Source organism: Crinia signifera, chromosome 19 (assembly GCF_055691185.1).
Source record: "Crinia signifera chromosome 19, ASM5569118v1, whole genome shotgun sequence".
Classification (NCBI taxonomy): Eukaryota; Metazoa; Chordata; class Amphibia; order Anura; family Myobatrachidae; genus Crinia; species Crinia signifera.
In genome coordinates, this window is record NC_139226.1 from 126,449,385 (window position 1) to 126,470,788 (window position 21,404).

Below are 21,404 nucleotides of genomic sequence, written 5' to 3' on the forward strand. Positions count from 1 at the left end.
TAAATAGGTACACATCGCAGTGCATTTGTGCGATTGCATGGGATTACTCGGAGGAAAGTGTATATATGGTAATAGCCCATCCCACCTGATGAATCGGATAAGAGACATCTCACTAGTGGAAGGGAACCTTTATAGTTACAACACTCTAGACAGTCTAACTCGTCAATTTCAGAAGGACAATTGCAAAATGAATGACAGAACTGACACCTATATACTGTATGTATATATATATATATATATACTGTATATACATACAGATGGAGCGCCTCTCAGCCAGCGCCAGGGCTCACCAGATTACCCCTGCTGGCGAGATGGCGCTCCATCTGACTGGGATACGCCATCACCCCACACTCATGCACATCCTAGTTACCAAGTGGCGGGGAGGTGAACCCTGCCCGTCTCCGCTTCAGGGAGATGGGAAGGTTTGCGGGGATGAGTGGGGAGGTGGGGGACCTCGTCAGGTACCGGCAGTGAGGAGGTGGGGACCCAGGGAGGAGCTCCATTAGAAGTGGATGTGCACGCATCTTGTGCACACGTGTCCCCTTCCGGCGGCTGGCAGTTGGTGATCCGACTGCCAGCCCCTAGAGGGAAGAGGCCAGCTCCAACTGTACTAGTTAAAATGTGCAATTTACAACACAAGGAATGTAATGTATTTATTTATTTGTGAGGTGTTAATGTAATATCTATCTATCTATCTATCTATCTATCTATCTATATATATACATATATATATATATAAAAAGATTTTCGTTATTATTGGTATGCACATATAAGAAACAATCAAGGATAGTCACTATTTGTTTTTTAACACTGAAGGCGCAGAAGTCTTACCATCTTCTAAATATGTATGCATACAGATGGAGCGCCGCTCATTCATCCTACCTATGGCGGTTGTCCCACCTCCCCGCCATGGCGGCCCATGGCTCAAGTCGTTGCAATACATTTTAAAAGCTTGGCAAACACAGTGGGGTTTTCAGATGAGTGCAATACCAGTGATCATCCACCAGATGTCACTTTTTGAAATCCTCACTACGCATGCGTGAAATGTGTGCTGCAGCGGGTACATGAAGTGACTACAGTATTAAAAAGCTCTGTAGCACAGGAACTACTCTGCTACTACTGTACTGTCCAGTAAGCTACTGTTCTGTAGATAGACACTAATAAATAAAATTACATTGAATTGCATACAGTATCATTACACTATTTTGTAACTTGGTATGGGCAAGTTATACTGTAATGAGACTCTAATGCATGGGTCCTCAAACTGCGGCCCTCCAGATGTGGTGAAACTACAAATCCCAGCATGCCTTGCCACAATTTTCCTATAAGGGAGTGTTAAAGCTGTGGCAAGGCATGCTGGGAATTGTAGTTTCACAACATCTGGAGGGCCGCAGTTTGAGGACCCATGCTCTAATGCGTCTCATTGGTTTAGTTGAATGGCACTAGGATGAATCTGAGTGTTAGCTTTGGCCACTCTTATCAGGTGTGTAGGCTAGTGGATAAGTGCGCTGCTCTGCATGTTGTACATTAAACTACAGTACAGTATGCCTGAGTGTGATTATTAAAGGGTACTGTACTTGTTTTTTTTCCCCAACACATTTACAGTAGGTCAGTTACTGTATATTGAACACACAAAAAAATCCTGCCTCCCAGAAAGCTTTCCGTGCATCTGCTCGGGCACGGACGCTAGTGCGTCTACACGGGAGCGGCACGGATGCTAATGCATCTCATTTTTGTTCGAAAAGGTGCTAGGATACGTGCGTGGTAGGCTAGTGGATAAGTGTGCCGCTCTGCATGTTTTACTGTACATTAAAGTACAGTATGCCTCAGTTCGATACAGTACATAGTGTGAAGGGACCAATTTTTTCCCCCAGTTACTGTACTGTATATTTAACAAACAAAAAAAAAAAAATCCTGCCTCCCTATAAAACTTTCAGTGCGTCTGGATGGGCACAGACGCTAGTGTTTCTACACAGGTGCTAAAGCATCTCATTGTTTTGTTCGATAGGTGCTAGGATGCATCTGTACTATACATATAACTTTATATACAGTATACTGTAACTTTTATAAATTCTTCAATAAAAACAAAAATACTGTACAGTAAGTCTGAGCCGCAATTATTCCAATAAAATAAAATAATAAAAAAATAAAATAAATTTGACACTGTAGTCAAACACGGGTTTCCAGTGCGCAAGTGGTCAAGTATCAAAACCCTAAATATTGACCATACTTACTTACGTCTGTGATTATTCCAGTACAAGTCTTCTGAGTGCGTCCAGATATTGCCTACTACTATGTCCTTATAAGGGTATAAGGGAAGGTCGGCACCGGAGCAAGCTGTCACATATACCTTTGAGTGCCGGATATTTATATATATATATATATATATATATATATATATATATGTATAATATATATATAGCATAGCATGTTCATCCAGCACCCTGTTGTGCAAACAGAAAAGTGCCACAGGTGCCTTCCTAAGAATAATATACTGTAGGGTCCCCCCCATCATTCACTGTACTTCCCATTCTCAGTACCTCTCTGCCCCCCTGCACATCTCAGTACCTCCTTACCTGCACCACTCTGTCCCTGACACCGCTCACTCCCTCCTTCCCAGCGCCTCTTCATCCCCTTAACCCCTGTCCTCTCACTCCCTCCTTATATACACCTCTTTTTCTCCCTTGCACCTCTCACTTTCTTCTTCCCTGCACCTCTCACACTCTCTCAGTGCACCTTTCCATTCTCTGTGCATCTCTCCGCCACTTTTGCACCTCTCCGTCTCCCTATCCCAGGCGAGAGACAGCAGACGGTCAGTGAGGCATACAGACGATAGAGGTGAAGTCATGCACTAGTAGCCATGACTGGGTCCTCATCTCATTCATTGCAGCCTGCACGCCAGCCACTCCTGGTGCAGGCTGCAGCTTCAAAGTCAGCTGCCACTGTGGGGAGTAATGCTGCGACTGCTAGCGCATAGCTTTACCTCCACCAAATGTATGAACCACCAAAATTTGTGTCTTCTGCGTGTATTCTAGCTATATTTATGTTATACTGTATTATGCTAAATATTTAAAAAAATTATTTTCTACGCTTCTCTGTTCTTCTTTTAAACAATATGGAACGACACTATTTGGGTGAGCCTTCTAAACACATGCTGACAACATATAATCCTCACACTTCACTGGGAAGTTAGTATTAAAGACACATGAATCACATTCTGCTGCTGCTATAATATGCAGTAGACTAATCTTGCCACTAGAGGTCAGACTTGCACTTGTACCCATTTTCAGCCGCAAACTACATACAGAAGATAACGGGGTATGAAGACACTTGGAAGACAATGTATAGGTCGACAGTCACTAGGTTGAAATCGTTGACATAACCAAGGTCGACACTGACCAAAGATCAACAGAAGTGTATGGTCAACATATACATGATCGACATGAAAAAGCTTGACATGAATTTTTTTGGTTAGCTCTGGTACTTCATACTATCCAAGTGGGAATATAATAGTGCCCGGAGCATGGCGAGGGCACGCGGTAGACTTATACGGCGTCCATGTCGACACAGACACCAAAAAAAGGTAAAATACTCATATCAACCTAATTCATAAACTTGTGTCGACTGTTTGTCAATGTCAACCTTGGGTATGTCGAACATTTCAAGGTGTAGACCATTAGCGGTCGACCTAGTGACTGGCGATCCAGACATTGTCTACCATTTATACCGTAACCGATGTCTGTCACTACAGACTATGGGGTTATTCAGACCTGATCACTGCTAAGTGAATACGCATGGCGCTGGTTGTTGAATGACTGTGAATGTGTACGAATCGCAGTACGCATGCGTGACGCCAAACAGCGGAAAAAATCAGCAATTTCTTTAATGGCCAGCCGGCAGTTGTTTGACTGACAGTTTGTGGGTGGTATCCGGACGTTATCTGAGAGTGTCATTAAAAGGCAGGCATGACCAAGCGCTTTCAGAGTATGACATCAGCATGATCGGCCTGTTTGTGCTGTACAGTTAGGAAAGGGTCTGGGTTACGCACAGGCTGCACATACTGGGACAATTATTCGTTGGTGAGTGAGTTGTGTGTGGATTCGCAGCTGCTGCCCATCGGCTTGGTTTTTACAAGACATTCACTGCCTTGCACAGGGCTGATGTTCATTCTGGCAGGGCGCTGCAAGTTCACAGACTAGCGATCAGGACTGAATAAGGCCTTAATAGAAGAGAGATGCAAGCTCATTAAGTAATGTTCCCTAATGTGTTCTTCATTTCTTGTCTCTGCATAGCCATTCATTGGGGAGTTAGCTTTTGTATAAATTACAAACCAAATCCTAAAATTGAAGAAAAGGTAGTGAGCCCACCCTAGGTAGGGAAGGGGGCACTTGGTGGGAGTGGCTTCCCAGCAGCTGCTATATACAGGTTAGTTACTCCTGTATGTGAAATGTGGCAAATGGACTACAGCACTCTGACGCGTTTCGCTGCTCCTGGCAGCTTTATCAAAGGCTTGACACACCTTTGATAAAGCTGAAAGGAGCAGCGAAACGCATCAGTGGTGCTGTTGCCCATTTGCCACCATCTTCACTTTGGATTGCAGTCCGGACCAGCCCAGCAGTGGATTCAACCTCTCCTCTCCAACAACTTTGGGACACCTTTATACTGCTAAACTTCCGCTTTCTACTAAAAATACCACCAGCCAGAGTAATTGTGGATATTCACCTAATCGTCCTCAAACCAACTCCAGTGGACTTCGGTAATTTGTGTCATCTGGGCCGACCACTTGGATACAAGAACATTGCTATCAACTAACCCATCTGGTGCGGTAACTATGTTTCTATCAATATTATCCTGGGCATACTAGGAACGGACTCTCCTTACTGCTACTCTAGTGCAGAAATGGGCTTTTGACCGTATTTTAATTTTTATGTTCATAACGCTGCAGTCTTAAGGGATTTCCCGCTTTTGTGACTTCCAGTGCTGTAAAGTAAGCTACCAATTTGCAGCATCACTTTACTGGGGTTCAGTATTAAATTACCGGCAAACGTTTGACCGACAGTCAAAATACCGACACAGTCAATATTCCGTCATGTTCAATTGATGGACATGGTCAAAATACCATTAAAATGATGACATGTTGATATGTGTTTCTATGGTTTTTTGGGTGTGTATGTCAACATAAACACTGTCCTAGTGTACGGCGTCCTCTCACATGGCTTGCTGACCTCGCCACGGCGTCCCCTCACATGGCTTGCTAACCCGCCATGCAGGCCTGTCTGTTTTTGGGCAAGAATTTCTGGAAAACTCATGTTAACCTGTCGGCATGTTAAATGTCAGTATTTTGACCATGTCTTTGAATTGAACATGTCGTAATGAATGGCCGATGAGAAATCATTTTATGTTCGTCAAGGGCAGGGCTGGGGAACCTTTTTTCTACCGAGGGCCATTTGGAAAATTTGAAAACCCTTCGGGAGCCATATAAAAATTATCAATTATCGGCATATACGCGTGGGCATTATACACAGGGCAGCGGCATATACATGTGGGCATTATACACACTGGCAGCGGCATATACATGTGGGCATTATACACAGGGCAGCGGCATATACATGTGGGCATAATACACAAGGGCAGCGGCATATACATGTGGGCATTATACACACTGGCAGCGGCATATACATGTGGGCATTATACACAGGGCAGCGGCATATACATGTGGGCATTATACACACTGGCAGCGGCATATACATGTGGGCATTATACACAGGGCACCGGCATATACATGTGGGCATTATACACACTGGCAGCGGCATATACATGTGGGCATTATACACACTGGCAGCGGCATATACATGTGGGCATAATACACAAGGGCAGCGGCATATACATGTGGGCATTATACACAGGGCAGCGGCATATACATGTGGGCATTATACACACGGGCAGCGGCATATACATGTGGGCATAATACACAGGGCAGCGGCATATACATGTGGGCATATTACACAAGGGCAGCGGCATATACATGTGGGCACCCCCAAACAGGTTAATGTGATTATGTCTGATTATGAGAATCAGATATAATCACATAAACCTGTTTGGGGGTGAATCCCTGGGTAAATGACAACCCCTGGATGTGTCAGTCACAAGGGAATGGAGGGTGAGAGAAGCAGCATTGGCGGGCGCGTCTTCTGCACATCTCCCCCGCCACCAGCCCGGCTATATTACCGATTAATCAGCTGCCCGCCCGCCTATATAACTGATGTATCAGCCGCCCGCCCGCCTATATTACTGATGTATTATCATCCGCCCGCCCGCCCTCCCTCCCTCCTATATTACATTCCAGGCGCCGGGGATGGCTGCTGCTGCTGCTACTGCTGCCGTCGGGGAGATGTGTAGAAGACGCGCCCGCCACTCACAGTGGCTGTGGAGGGGATGCACCTGCAGTGATTGGCGGGCGCGTCTTATGCACATCTCCCCGGCGGCAGCAGCCATCCCCGGCGGCTGGTATGAAATATAGGCGGCAGGGCGGATGATACTTCTGTAATATAGGCAGGCGGGCGGGCCGGACATACTGGGTGAGGGGGCCGTATCCGGCCCGCGGGCCGGAGGTTCCCCACCCCTGGTCAAGGGGATGTGGGCGGCGGTGGTGGTCTGGAAGAGAGGCGTTCAGCGGGGCGGCGCTGACCTGTCCGCTAGGCTACAAGTGTACAAAACCTGGCAAACAGGTCTGAATCAGGCGCTTAATAATATTACCGCTATGTGCTTTCCTTGGACTCTCATCAGGAAAGATTGGGGGGGGGGAGGGGGTGTATGATGGTTTCCTCTACGCACCAACAGAGGTCACTGTGGAAAGGACACCTTAACAAGAGAATATTCAATTCTCTTATCTTCTGTCCTTCAGGAATTTATCTGGTCTCTGCACTCTCATCCATCCATTCAATGCCATCTGGCCCACAGGTGGATAGTAGAAACCAGTGGCGTAACAATAGCAGGGCTATTGTAGTGCCGCCGCCACAGACCAGCAGATTTACCCGTATTCACTGCAGTGGTCCTGGCTCCCCTCCTGGCTTCATTCTGATGCTATGGAGACGGACCATCATCAAATGGCCGCCCCCATATAGCAGACTGTTCTCTGAAACTGTCTGCTGTATGGGGGTGGACATTTTGTGATGGTCCGTTTTTCATAGCTTCAGAATGAAGCCAGGAGGGGAGCCGGGACTACAGCAGCAAATACAGATAAATCTGCGGGGGATGGGGGGGGGGCATGAGTGGCCGGGGGGGTTGCTGCTTTTTTTATCAGTGGGGGGCGCTTAAATTATAGTTACGCCACTGGTAGAAACTGAGCATTTCTTAATTTTCCCATAATTTACCACCAACGCTATCAATGACCCCAAGGAGGGACTGTACCAGGATTGTTGATTAAGAATGATGCATCTTATCGATTGTACTAATTGAATGTACTAATAAAATCATAGGGTCCCCTTACCTATTATTTGCCAGATGGTGATATTTTTTCATCAGGCCTTGCACTTTTTCTTTTTTGATTTCTTTACGCTATACCTGTAACTTGAGCTTCATCAATACAGCCTTCAATCAATCACTGTGATTTACGGGATAATTCATTATCTGATAATATTGTATTGTAATCACTAAAATCCTTGGCTGTTGCGTAGTATTGTAGTATTATATTTAATATAACTGTAACTTTCTAATTATCATTATTTGGGGGGTCCCCCCCCCCCCCAAAAAAAGTAATTCAGTAACCATGTGCTTGCACCTGCATTCTGTATAGAGTCTGTTGCTCATATATCTATTTTGGCCTTTTTCTTATGGTCTCCTTTGCTGTTTGTAGCCTTTCATGGATCAGATCTCTTTAGATACTGAAGTGTGTTATTGTCATTAAGCAAACACCAAAGGTACAACCTAATGTCCCCACACTTTCACATGTTATGTAAAATGTTATTTGAACAAGGGGTGAGTGACCTAATGAGTACACATTGTAATAAAAGCCAAGAGTTCAAAGGTTAGCAAGTCCTGTAGAATGTTGGGTCAGTTGTACTTAGTTAAGGGCTACATAAACATTTTGTAGCATACCACATAGCAGTGCTGTAACTAGACATTTTGGTGCCCTGGGACAGAAAGGGAATCCCCCCCCCCCCCCATACTCAAAATGTTGGAGTTTGGCTTTGTGGGGAAGGGGCGTGGGTACATAATAGTACCAATAACACTGTAATGCCCCTTACACATTATGGCACACACTGTAATTCCCATATCACATTATGCCACACACACTAATGCTTATGTTCCATTATGCCACATACCTTCATGGCCATATCCCATTATGCCACACACCATCATGTCCATATCCCATTATGCCACACACCATCATGGCCATATCCCATTATACCACACACCTTCATGGCCATATCCCATTATGCCACACACCTTCATAACAATATCACATTACACCACACATATTCATGGCCATATCCCATTATGCCACACACCTTCATACCCGTGTTCCATTATGCCACACACCTTCATACCCATGTGGTATTATGCCACACACCGTAATTCCCCTTACACATTAACCACACCAAAATCCCCCTTACACATTATGCCACACACTTAAATGCTCCTTACATATTATGCCGCACACCATAATGCACATATCCCATTATGCCACACACTGTAATGCCCATGTCACATTATGCCACATGCCATAATGCCCATGTCAAATTATGCCATACACCATAATGCCCATGTCACATGAGAGATGCTCCTTCCTTTGAGGAGATAATAATGATTGGAACTGGACAACTGTGTCATTTAGAAACCTGCAAAATATGGCCCCACTTCAGTCTGTACACATGAAGGCACCTGCTGTGGTGTAAAATTGTGATAATACTTATGGGATGAGAACTTGAGTATTATACTTGCTAAATGTGGACTAGGAGCAGGACAGTTCTTCAGTTGGGTCTATGTAAAATTGGACTCAAGGCAAATCTAAAGGTGGCCATACATCAGAAAGATATTGTACCCAATCATACAATCTCAATTGATTGTAAGATGGATTGTATGACTGATTGTATGATGGATTGTGAGTAGATTGTGTCTCCAAAAAAAGGACTGCTGAGGAGTTCAAGGGAAATTGTACACAATCATGAGCGCAATCGATCTTAAGATCGATCTTTCTGATGTATGGCCAGTTTAAGGGTTGTTCCGGAGGTGCATTGCCGGGCAGAGGTCACCTCTCGGTGGCCCTGGGCCCTTATTCTGATCGGTGCGGACTTTTCCGAATTCTTTCGGATGGCGTTTTTTAGCCGTCTGCGCAAGCGTGGAGAACGCTACGCGCATGTGCCACGCATGGTCTCCGTACTTATTCTCACTAATACCGTACAGAAATGTGCACCGCAATCATTCGGGCAATATGGGTGTGTTATGGGCGTCATGCGGAATGACACAGGGGCGTAGTTTCAAAGTAGGCTAAACTGGGCGGAAACATGGGCGGACACGGGGGAGTACACACATTTTGGTAGGCGTGCATTCGGACAGCACGCCGAATGCACGCGAGCAAAAAGGGAAGAAATGTGCGGTGTCCAAGAGGTTACTCTTGCTTTGCAGGCACCACTCGGTCATGCGCTAGGCAATTGGAACGCCTAATCAGGACGGACGCACCTCAACCAATGTCACCTGAACCCAATACAATCACATACTTTACCCATTACTTGTTAATTACACGCTTCTCACTGCTACAATTGGAAGCATGCAGCTTAAAGGGAACATTACATGCTGCACTTGTCACACACTTTTACACTGCAATTAATGAACACAGCTTAATATTATTAATACTAATACACATGGCACTTCTGCATGTATCAATTAATACAGACATTTGTGGGGCCAAAATAACATTTATTAAAGACACTTTGGTAAAAATGTAAAAAACAACACAAAACAAATGGGACCATAACAGGCCAAAAAATAAATAATATAGAAGAAATAGCCACAGCAGAACCATTAGGAACACATCAGGTGGCTTCACAACAAAAGTACAGCACCAACACTTCAAGTACAGCACACTGAAACAGGGCAACAGAGGAACCAAACATGATATTTGAACCGCGGGCAAAAGTGGTGACCCTGGGCACGGATTTGGACAGAGGATGCTGACACACACAGCTCAATGGAAGATTTGGGAAGACATAACGGTGGAGATTAATGGGGACACAAGTTCATTTGCGAGCACGTTTGCCCCTGGCAGGCTCCTTGCCACGTGCAGCAGGTCTTCGGCCTCGTCCACGGCCAGAGTCAGATGGTGCCTCATGTGGAGCACATGCTGGTGAGGGGGTGGATCTTCTTCCCCCTCTGGCAGCAGGGAGTGATGGTGTTGGTAATGCACCCGAAGCGGGTGAAATTAGGGCCCTATTGCTGGTAACTAGCTCCACCATAAGTTCATTATGGCGGAGGAGGAGGTCATTTTGCCGCAGGGCTTGATCAGCCAGCACCTGCAGGCTAGCAGCAATAGCTTGATGGCTGGTACTCATAGCTTGCTGGCTGGCACTCATAGCCTGCAGGCTCTCAGCAATACTCTGCTGGCTGGTGGTCAAACCCTGCAGCACCTCCTCGGCCCTACGCACCCGCTCGAATGCAGACTCTCCCTGCTGCACAATACTATCCAGCACACGGCCCCACATGGACAATTCAGCCGCGGACAATCCCGGCGGCTGCTGCACGGGCCTGCTACTGGGGCCAGGTGGCACAGACTCCACGGCCTCCTCAAGAGAATCTGGACCAAGCGGTGGGGATGCTGTTGAACGAGAAATTACCAATTACCACACATTCCGTGCCAAATGTTAAACATCTACTTATGGCCTGGCAAATAATTACCTTCAAGCGTAGAAGCCATCACTTCCGCTGGGGACTCGCTGTCTATAGTGCTCACCCGCCGGATCTCCTCCACTGCTATACAGCACTGGGCCATCTCTTCCAGGGGGGGTGAGCTCCAGCTTGGATGGCATGGGGCCAGCCCCAGAGGTGTGGCTGTGTTCCCACCGCTGGGTCAATTTCTTCTTGAGGTTGCCTTTGAAGTCGTGCCACCTGCAATCAAAGTGTACATATTAATACATGTAACTACTCATGTTTGCTGTAGCACCCATTGCAATCTGAAACATAATACAACATGTGCCTACTGACACCAAACTTACATTATATTCATTTTTCAAACCAACCCTTAGAAGATACAAAAACAGTCACCCTCCAATAACTATCAATTCTATGTCATGGCCAACATGTCTGTGCCTCCAAGCAACGTGAACACCCATTGACCAACTCCATCTAATATTGAATGTTAACATTACTGGACTTGTCCTACTCAAATGTAACACACATGTACTTGCCTCTTCTTAACGTGCTCCGTCTGACGAACTTGTGGAGCCACTGCATTAATCTCCGCCGTTATCTCCTCCCAGATCTTCCATCTCCTTGTGTGTGTCAACTTCACCGCTGGGCACTCAATTAAATCACGTGCCCGGGTCACCAGGATGTCAAGCTCCCGCGGTTCATATGCCATGTTTCTTGTGGTTGGTTCCTCTGTTGCCCCACTGCGGCCACGGGCACGGTCACGGGCACGGGCACTGCCACTGCCACGGCCACCGGTTGCTGTACCTGATGTGCTGGCCTGGCTACTCTGTTGGGAAGCCACCTGCTGTGTTCCCAATGATTCTGCTGATGCTGAGAATGGCCCTGCTGCTGATTGGCCTGATGTGGATGGGCCATCTGGGGGCTCTGGGTTGAGGGGCACATAGGTGGTGTTGGCTTCCATGCGGGACAAGAGATTCTGCACCACCTGGTCTTCCTCTGACTCTGAGCCTGGCATGTTTGCAACAAGTGTTTGCCTTTCTAGGACAACTTTAAAATACTATTTCTGTAATCGGTGTTAATCAGCTGCAACCTGCGTTCCGTATGGCCGCGTTCCGTACGCCAGCGTCAACCGTGCGGCGCATATGGGACGCCCCTTGGTGTTGAAAAATATTTCTCAAAAACCAGGCAAACTGAGTAAGTCAGATTTAGTAGCTAAATGCAGATTCCAACACCAATTACAAAATAAAACTGAGGTCACACATGAAATGTATATTTGAATGTACATCTGTACTGTGCACTTGTTTGGTATGTAGTACAACTGACACTACCCATTCCATATGTCAATCCAGTCCACCACTTAGCCACAAGTAATCAGTGCTAGCATCCAAATCACATGTGAAAGCACTCCAAATTCAGCAAGGATTCTAGCTACTTTTCATTCCACCTCTGTAGTATGGCCCAGTAGAAGGTAAGTGTACACATGGCACCATGGCGTAATTTTGGGAAAAGGTCTGCCACTATTTGCTATGTTTCTGTTGCATAGCTTTCATTATAAAATAGCTGTTTAGTACCTTGTTGAGTTAGGTGTAAGTGTCTAGTGATGCAGACTATTTCACCTGGTGCTTATACCCATGTTTGGTGAATGTTATAGATTATATATAATGTGTTTACATCTTAGTTTAGACTGTGTGTTTAGGATGGGGGTGCGATGCAATGGGTTAGCCGTATGTTCGGGCGCATACACGCTGTTAGTGTAAAAATGAACAATAAAGTTAATACCAAATATCACTCTAACCAACCAATGACAGCACATGATTGTTTGATTAGTGCCACTCCTAAAATGGCTGCCTACCAGCGTGCAGATCCCTTCTCCACTGCGGAGCTACTGGCGCTGGTGGGAGTGATGGAGCGGAGACTGGGGCAGGCAGGCCCCTTCATCTCCAATAGGGATAAGCGCCGGGCATATGTTGCTGCCCGGCGCCGCATATTCGCCCGCACTCATGTGCGGAGGACCATCGCCCAACTGGAGAGGCGATGGTCCGACCTGCGGAGGCGGGAGCCGGAGCGTCTGCAGGCTCTGAGGCGGCGTCTGCAACGCTGTAAGTATTTTGGGCAAATACATATAAATGACAGTGGCCAGGATTCGGTCTGCTTCACAATTGTTAAAATGGAGAGTAACAAACAGGCAGCCAATCAGCTCCTACCTGGCATTTTACAACTACAGTCTGTGACATGACAGGAAGGATGTGATTGGCTGCGTGTTTATCACTCTACATTGTATCACTTTTGAAGGCTAGTGCATCTAGGCCAGTGAGTGTTTGCATTTTCACATTATTTAATATTAATATTACATGAGGTCAATTGGGTGTTTATGACATAGAAAAGCCAGATACTATATGTGTGATATATAACACATATATAATGTGGTTATGATATGTACTTGTTAGAGTAATTTCAATGTGAAATGACACTCACCCATTTTGTTTGTTTAACCCACAGCGCGGGAGAGAGCCAGACAGGCCCGTCAGGAGGCCCAGGAGGTGCCCATTGAGGAGGCCAGACAGGAGGTGGGCAATGAGGAGGACTCCCAGGAGGTGCCCATTGAGGAGGCCAGACAGGAGGTGGGCATTGAGGAGGACTCACAGGCCCACAGTTATGTCACAGAGGAGGACACGGAGGAGGCACAGGAGGTCGAAGTTGAGGAGGAGGAGGTGCCCCTACCCCTCGACGATGTGCCACCACCTCCCAATGTGGAGGATGACGACCTGGTGGAGCTGCCTGCCAGGGGTAAGTAGACATAATGCTTCATTACTGAGTTAGGTACAGGTTGTTATGTAGCACAGCTGATTCAATTTTCCTATAATATAGTAAAGAGTAGTCCCAAAAAATGGAAAACAACAGACACACTTTGGTCTTATAGGCCCATGCTGCAAACGTGCAATCTGGATGCTCATGTAGGTGATGAGTGTTCATTTATGGATGCTCTTTGTATAGAAGCAACAATAAAACAGCAATGGAATATGGGCAGGCCTGATTTATACTGGAGTCCCATGTGGGCAGTTTGCATGGGCCCCCCTCTAGCCAGTGTGCCCGTGTTGTTGTCATGTATTTTTGTAAGCTATTATGTATGATGGATTGACCTTAGAAATTGTTTGGTGTATGGAAGCGGATTAGTGCTGCACTTTCACCTATGTGGCAAATGTGACAAGGAATCATGAAGTAATGGGAAGAGGGAGTAGCCTAGCATTTTCATGTGGTATCTATTCTATCTATTCTATCTATCTATCATGCAGTTTAGCTATTAAGCAGTAACATGCAGGTATATATGTATGGGTCAATGTGGCATGTTGTAGTGGGTGTATGTTTTGAGTTGAGTGAGGAGTCTTTGGCCAGGACAAGTGTGAGTGATCCTCAAGTGTGGTTCTGTTTTTGATATATAGATTGTGAAATGTATATGTCACACAAGTGTGTGTGTGTGTGTGGTGGCAGCATCATGATCATATATTTGATGACATAACATACAAGAGTGGATAAGGCTTTTTTTGTATGTATGATTTCTCATGGTGTAGGTACTTAGGATTGACTGTACAAGGTGTACGTGAGTAGCATAATTAATGTTGTACCCCCTTTATCATGCACACAGATTACCAGGAGCCACCCCAGGGAGTAAGAGGGGCTCTCATGAGCTTAAGGGAGGACCTGAGGCGGATGACGGCTCATGTGGAGGACCTCTGTGTCCTGCTGCTGGACGACTGATGGTGGTCCATTTGTTTTATTTGTTTTAATAAAAGTTCGCCGTTGTTTAAGAAGTTGTCTGTGTGTTATTTTAGTATTTAACATTAAAAGTATAAAAAGCATTTAAAACACAAACATGTGGATGTTTAGATATGTACACAGCAAAAGGGTAGATAACATTTTTATCCCCATAGGGAATGTTAGGGTTAATGTATAGTGCTTGTAAGTGTTTAAGGATCAATTAGCTAAATAACAGATGACCAGGAGCAACAATCTCTTCTCAAAGTGGTTTGATAATTGCATAAGTGTGTCATGTGATCTATTTGGGAACTCAGATAACAGTAGTCTTGTTGTTTGCGTAAGTACACCGCATCTGTGCGTAGTGGCCGGTTCGCGTCCGTTCTGACGCGGGAAGGCCGTGCATACGCGGTCAGACCGTGCAGAATCGGAGTGTTTCCCCCGCACACGCATGGTTTGTATGTCGTCCGTACACACGCCCTGTTCTTAAAGAGTGAGTCTGTCCGAATGCGGAGGACATGTGGGCGTTTCTACGGACGATGGCCGCACGCTGCCGCACAGCGTGGCGTGCGGCCCGCACCGTAAGAATTCGGGAATATCCGCACCGATCAGAATAAGGCCCCTGGTCACCATGTAATTAAAGTGAAATTACAAAACAGAGCTTTGGTTATAGACACAAAAATCCCCATCGACAATGACATAAAAAGATGAAAACTGGTGAACTGACTCATCTACATATCTCTAACTATAGATTTCAATGACACTGCTCACCAAGAATGCATGATAATTGCAGCAAGCTTACTTTTGGAGACTACAGTATTACGTGAGGAATAGCAGGTTCCATAATTTAACATTGACGGAGTTAAAGTTGAAAAATGTAGAATTATCATTAACGCTGAAAAGCCTCCCTTATACAGCATACATCCTATATACTATACAAACAGAATATTTTCCGGCATTTCTTTTTATTTGCATTCAGATAACACACTTATACATAGAACATGTGGAAGATAGCACTGTCGTAACACTATCACCATAAACAGGCGTATTTCATGAAGAGACAGAAAAGATAAAATAGCTTCTTTCTTCAGTAGCCTAATTCACAAGCAATAACTCTGTAAGATATATATATAATTCCAGAATAAGTATGGCACTCAGGAAACGTCACCCTTCTGAAGTACCCTGAGTGCCATCCTTTATTCTGGAATTCTATTAGTGAGGCTTACACCCAGGCCCGGTGTAAGGCTTCTCAACACCCTAGGCAACACTTCAACCTACTCCCCCCCCCCCTCATACTGCCACTAATACCCACTTTCCAACCACTTAAGTCATACTTGCCTAACATTCTGGAATGGCAGGAAGGCTCCCAAAAATCGCGTGGTCCTCCCAGTTCCTTCCTTTACCTATAGGCTTCCTTTTGCCACCGACAACAGAGTACAAGGAGGAGGGGGCAGCAAAGTAGGAAAGTATGCCTCAAGGGAAAGTATGGAGGTGAGGTCTTAGAAGTTCCACAGCCGCCACCTGCGGCGGTACAACAAGGATCCTCATAGACATCCTTGATTTTTTTGAGTTGGTGGCGCCCCCCAGATCCCGGCACCCTAGGCAGCTGCCTAAAGCTGCCTAATGGTAGAGCCGGCCCTGCTTACACCTCGGGGAGAGGCACCTGGAGCAGGATTGCCCCATTGCAGGACAATGCAGGACACCGGTGGCCAATTAAAATGCAGCACCGGCTGGTGAGCCAATCAGAGCTCGTGCTGATTGGCGCTGATTGGCTCAAAAGCCATTGCAGCATTTTAAATGGGCATCGGCATCCTGCATTGAAGAAGCAGGCAGCACAGCAGAGGCAGTGGGGGGGGGCAGTAGCGCATGCAGGGGGGGGTTTCTGAGTACCCAGAAACCCCCCAGGAGTCTAAGGATCCTAGGCTGAAAGCTGAGGGTCCTCTCTTTCCATGGGTACAAGAATTTAAAAAATCGGCCCTTGGGAACCGGAGATATCTGACTTCAAAGCAGTGGTCCCCATCCAAGCCTATTAATTGCTCTTCCCAGTCAGATATTTCTTGTTCTTTCTAACGTTTTTCTGAGGGTATATTCCAAAAGCTGGCACTCTCCCCCTTTGAAGGACACTAGAAGCTTGTCTCTACTGTTCCCAGAACCAGAGATATCAGCCTTCAAGCAGCTGGTTACTGCTCCAGCTCCACACACCTGGTATGTAGTTTTATATACTCATTGGCAGATTGCTCTGCCTCCTGAACTCTGATCCCCTAGTCCCCAATACCATTTGGTAGATGATATTCTCTAGGTTTTAATTCCATTAAAATCTAAGAAATCTATTTCTGGGAACTGGATATATCTGCAGTCAAGCAAGCAAGCTGTCCTCCCACCAGAAAATTATGAATAATAAGCCCACTCCACTATACACCCCTCCTCTGCATATTAAACATCCTCTACCACCCTGGAAGTTATGTATCAGGGCCCCTTCATTCAGCCCAATGCCCCCTTCTCCCACCCCATCTCCCACCATCTGTGCAGTAAAGGGGTAATTAGTGGAAATTACTGATCCAGGCCCTACATGCTGTGCCGAGCGGTTGATATAATACCCCCTACCACCCGCAGGACATCAAAGCTCCCCCCACCCCTACCGCTGGAGGATCGGTAGGGGCCCCAATACATTGCTATGCCCAGGGGTCTACACTGCTGTTGACGCCCCTGTGTGTGTGTGTGTGTGTGTGTATGTATGTATATATATATATACACACATATTTTATTATTATTATTATTTATATACATTTGGTTTATCTATAATACTTTAACTGACCCGGCATATACTGGGTCACCTTCACCTAAGTGTCCATCTCCGTGCTTTGCTCCGCCTCTCTGGAAACCCCCTTCTGAAAATCCTGCGTTTGCCACTGTAGGGGGGGGGGGGTTTGCAGTGGGCAAAATGAGCTGCCCGGGCCCTTTCAGAGGCCGGGTCCAGGGACAGCTGTACCCACAGCACCCCCCTGTCGGTGGCCCTGTGTGTGTGTGTGTGTGTGTGTGTGTGTGTGTGTGTGTGTGTGTATGTATGCATCTAGATATACTGTACATATATTGCAGGGATTCTGCATTCACTAAATTAACTAATAATAAACTGTGGGGATTAATCTGATACATTGCTAAACACATCACACTTCAGTAAATACTGTATACACCTTAGGCTCTATTAAGTAAATATGAAAAATCTTTTTTTTTCAGCTAAAGATTTTTTCTATTCTCCCTATTAAAGTTGACGCTGTGTCAGTGTGACTTGAGATTCACCATTTCATTGTGCCATTAGAGATCATAGGGTCTGTTTACCAAGTATCAGATGTACGAAGATCAGGTAACAGCCAATCAACTCCTCACTTCCATGTTGCATGCTGTGTTGGTAAAATGACAGTTAGGAGCTTGTCAGTTGGCACTTTATTTCTCTTCACTTTATCTATCTTCAAGGCTTAGTTAATAGACTCCCACGTTCCTCCCATAAATTACTGTAACTCCATTGTCACTCCAGTACAATTATCATGTACAGCCCCACCTCGCTAGCATAATATCCCATGTGGATGGGTCACCGCCTCTCACATCATCAGCACCCGCTCCTCCTGCTGCTGTGACCACTTTAATGATCTCACTTACCTGCCATACCTAGGGCTCCTCCCTGCCTTAGGATTAAAGCTATACAAAACAATTGTATTTCCCTGACTCTTTCTCAGCTAAAGCCTTGTTAAACTGGATTTATACATGTTTGTAAAGTATATGTCTCCTTTCTTCGGTTGGAGTTTATTAAAGGAGATGTTAACCAAAACCAAATGTTCACACTGTTGAGGTTTGCATAGTTGCCAACTGGAAAACAACTGCCAAGAAGATCTCTGTGTGTGAACGCAAAACAAAGGCTCCAGATAGGGGACTGACTTGGGATAATTACAGTGACTTTCCTTCCACCACCAAGATGTAAGAAGTATGTAAGTCACTGCAAGTGATGCAGGAAGGAGTGTAGAGATCAGTATCTCTCGCTATTAATTAAACATTAAACATTGAATATTTGCAGCAAATTTTTAAGAAATAAACACGTTTTTGAGGGTTAGCCGCAACTATTGAGCACCTCCCAAATGATACCTGCAGCAATCCCTCCTGCCCCACTCACAGCCGCATCCCACCTAGGTTTCTGTGGGGGATGCAATGCTGCATACCCTCCAACTGTACCGAATTTGCCGGTACAGTACCGTTTTGTAACAGTCTGTACCGGCAAATTGCAATTGTACCGAATGTACCGCATTTTCAGCGGTCAGAGTCAGGCTCACATGAAGTTACATATGCGCGGCGCCGCATATGTAACTTCAAGCCCTGGCTCCGTGTGCTGCCTGAGTTCTCCCCCCTCCTCCCCATCACCCGTTCCCAAGAGTGCAATGCGCGGGCCGGTGCCGTGCGTCATGACGTCACGTGCCGGCACCACGCACCACTCATGGGAGGAGTAGAACTCCTCCAGCCGGAGGAGCAGGGGCTGGCTGGCAACTTTTAGCCTGGGGGGCAAGTCCAGAGCACCGGCCCATAAGTAACAGCGTTAAATGGAGTTTTTTTGTAATAAATATATATATATATATATATATATATATATATATAAGATGTGTGGTGGCCTGGCACTCTCCCTTCAAAGTCAGCTGCCTCTGTGCCCTCAAAACAAGATGTGCAGATCCATACAGAACAAAAAAGTGGCACTCCAAGGTCTTGATTAAGTGGATATATTTCAGGTGATAGCTGACGTTTCAGAGCTCACATGCTCCGTTTTCAAAGTGTCTCACCATTTCACTTTGAAAATGGAGCATGTGAGATCTAAAAAGTCAGCTATCACCTGAAATATATCCACTTTATCAAGACCTTGGAGTGCCACTTTTTTGTTCTGTATGGATATATATATATATATATATATATATTTACTATAATATATATATATATATATATATATAGATATATAGATATATAGATATATATAGCAGAACAGGCAGGTAGGCACTCACTCTGAGTATAAAGGCACGGTGCAGAGTCCATATAGTAATGATAAGGAAACTCACTCACCCAATCTCCGTAGCAGGCAGAAAAAGCAAGAAAGGACCAGCACTCGTTTTTGTGGATGAAAAAGATTGTATTGGAGTTTACAATGCAGGCATGTTACGTACAAACATCGTGTACAGCTGACCCAACAGCCGTTTCAACCAGAGGTTCTGGTTTTCGTCAGGGGTATATATATATATATATTGAGATATATATAGAGAGAGAGAGAACAATGGAAAAGGAAAAGAGCGCTTCCTTGCGTATTAAAAGAGTAACTTTATTAAAAAAACAGAGTTTACTAGGCTCCTCGGTAATAACAAATGATTGCTACAGATGGGGCATGGCTCATCTTTGCAGGGGATGGCGATGGCGACGCCAGCCGCCATCCCCCGCCAGCCGCCATCTGTATAGCGAGAAGGGGACGCGCGCGCAGGAGAGGGGCGCGCGTCCCGCTTCCAGCGATTCCCCCAGGTCACTGCCGGCTTGTCGGCGGTCACCCGGGGGTCCCCGCCGCCTGCCCGCACCCCCCCCTAACCCTGTCCGTCTCCCTGAAGCAGAGACAAACAGGGTTCCCGTCGCCCCGCTGACGGAGATTGAGACGCGCGTGAGACGCACGAGCGCCTCAGTCAGATGGTGAGCCGGGCTGCTGGCGGATCGCCAGCGGTGACGTTCTGGCGATTCGCCACCAAAGAAGAGCCCGGCCCCATCTGTAGTACCTAAAAGCAAAGCTCTGTGGGCTGGATACCACACGATGTAAACATATGCCAACAAGGCAACAAAAGCTCACACGGTCGTCGCCGTTCACACACTCCGGTACCTGTCAGCGCTGACGCTGGCTTGAGTAGCAGAGAAGCAGGAAGCCGGTGTCGTGAGCAGCTGTCCAGTGAGGTAGCAGAATGGAGCGTAGCAGGCCACGCCGTGATGCCTTTTGTCACTACTATATATATATATTTTGGAGTATAATAATATCAGAGGCTGCTCCCCTGTGTAATAAAAAGAACAGGCCACCGCAGGCTGCTGACCCTGTATAATAACACCACAGGCTGCTCCACTTGTATTATAATAATAACAACAACAACAGCAAAAACAAATCACAGGCTGTTCCTAATGTTTGATAACAGGATCCCACAGGCTGCTCCCCCCGTATAATAACAGGACACTACAGGCTGCTTCCACTGTATAATAATAATAATAATAATAATAATATAATACCAGGACACTACAGGCCTGCTCCCCCTGCATAATAACAGGAGGACACCACAGGATGCTCCTCCTGTATAATAATAATAATAATAATAATAATAATAATAATACCAGGACACCAAAGGCCTGCTCCCACTGCATAATAATAATAACAGGAGGACACCACAGGCTGCTCTCCCTGTAAAATAACAATAATACCAGGACACCACCAAACACAGGCTACTCCCCCTGCATAATAATAACAGGAGGACACCACAGGCTGCTCCCCTACCCCTGCATAACAGGAGGACACCACAGGCTGCTCCCCCTGTAAAATAACAATAATAATACCAGGACACCACACACAGGCTGCTCCCCCTGCATAATAATAACAGGAGGACACCACAGGCTGCTCCCCTCCCCCTGCATAACAGGAGGACACCACAGGCTGCTCCCCCTGTAAAATAACAATAATAATACCAGGAGGACACCACACACACAGGCCTTTGAACTTACACCTGCCTCCGAATCCAGGT

At 46.0% G+C, this 21,404-nt stretch overlaps 1 protein-coding gene and 1 long non-coding RNA gene across 3 annotated transcripts in view; one reads left to right on the plus strand and one right to left on the minus strand.

The window, feature by feature from the left end:
• The window catches only part of LOC146042972 (uncharacterized), a 38,530-nt gene that overhangs the window by 2,199 nt on the left and 14,927 nt on the right, over positions 1–21,404 (minus strand). The gene's annotated exons all lie outside the window — the stretch shown is intronic.
• LOC146042361 (uncharacterized) lies at positions 312–14,622 on the plus strand. Its single transcript, XM_083162336.1, has 4 exons — positions 312–461; positions 12,319–12,334; positions 13,366–13,653; positions 14,510–14,622. The coding sequence occupies exons 1-4, from the start codon at positions 312–314 to the stop codon at positions 14,620–14,622; spliced, it is 567 nt and encodes a 188-aa protein (XP_083018462.1).

What these genes read in the sequence shown, in the direction of transcription:
- LOC146042361 (XM_083162336.1), top strand. Translation starts at nt 312, where the DNA reads ATGGCGCTCCATCTGACTGGGATACGCCATCACCCCACACTCATGCAC. An exon ending in GGTGGAGCTGCCTGCCAGGG is followed by an intron (nt 13,654 to 14,509) that starts GTAAGTAGACAT and finishes TCATGCACACAG; the next exon opens with ATTACCAGGAGCCACCCCAG.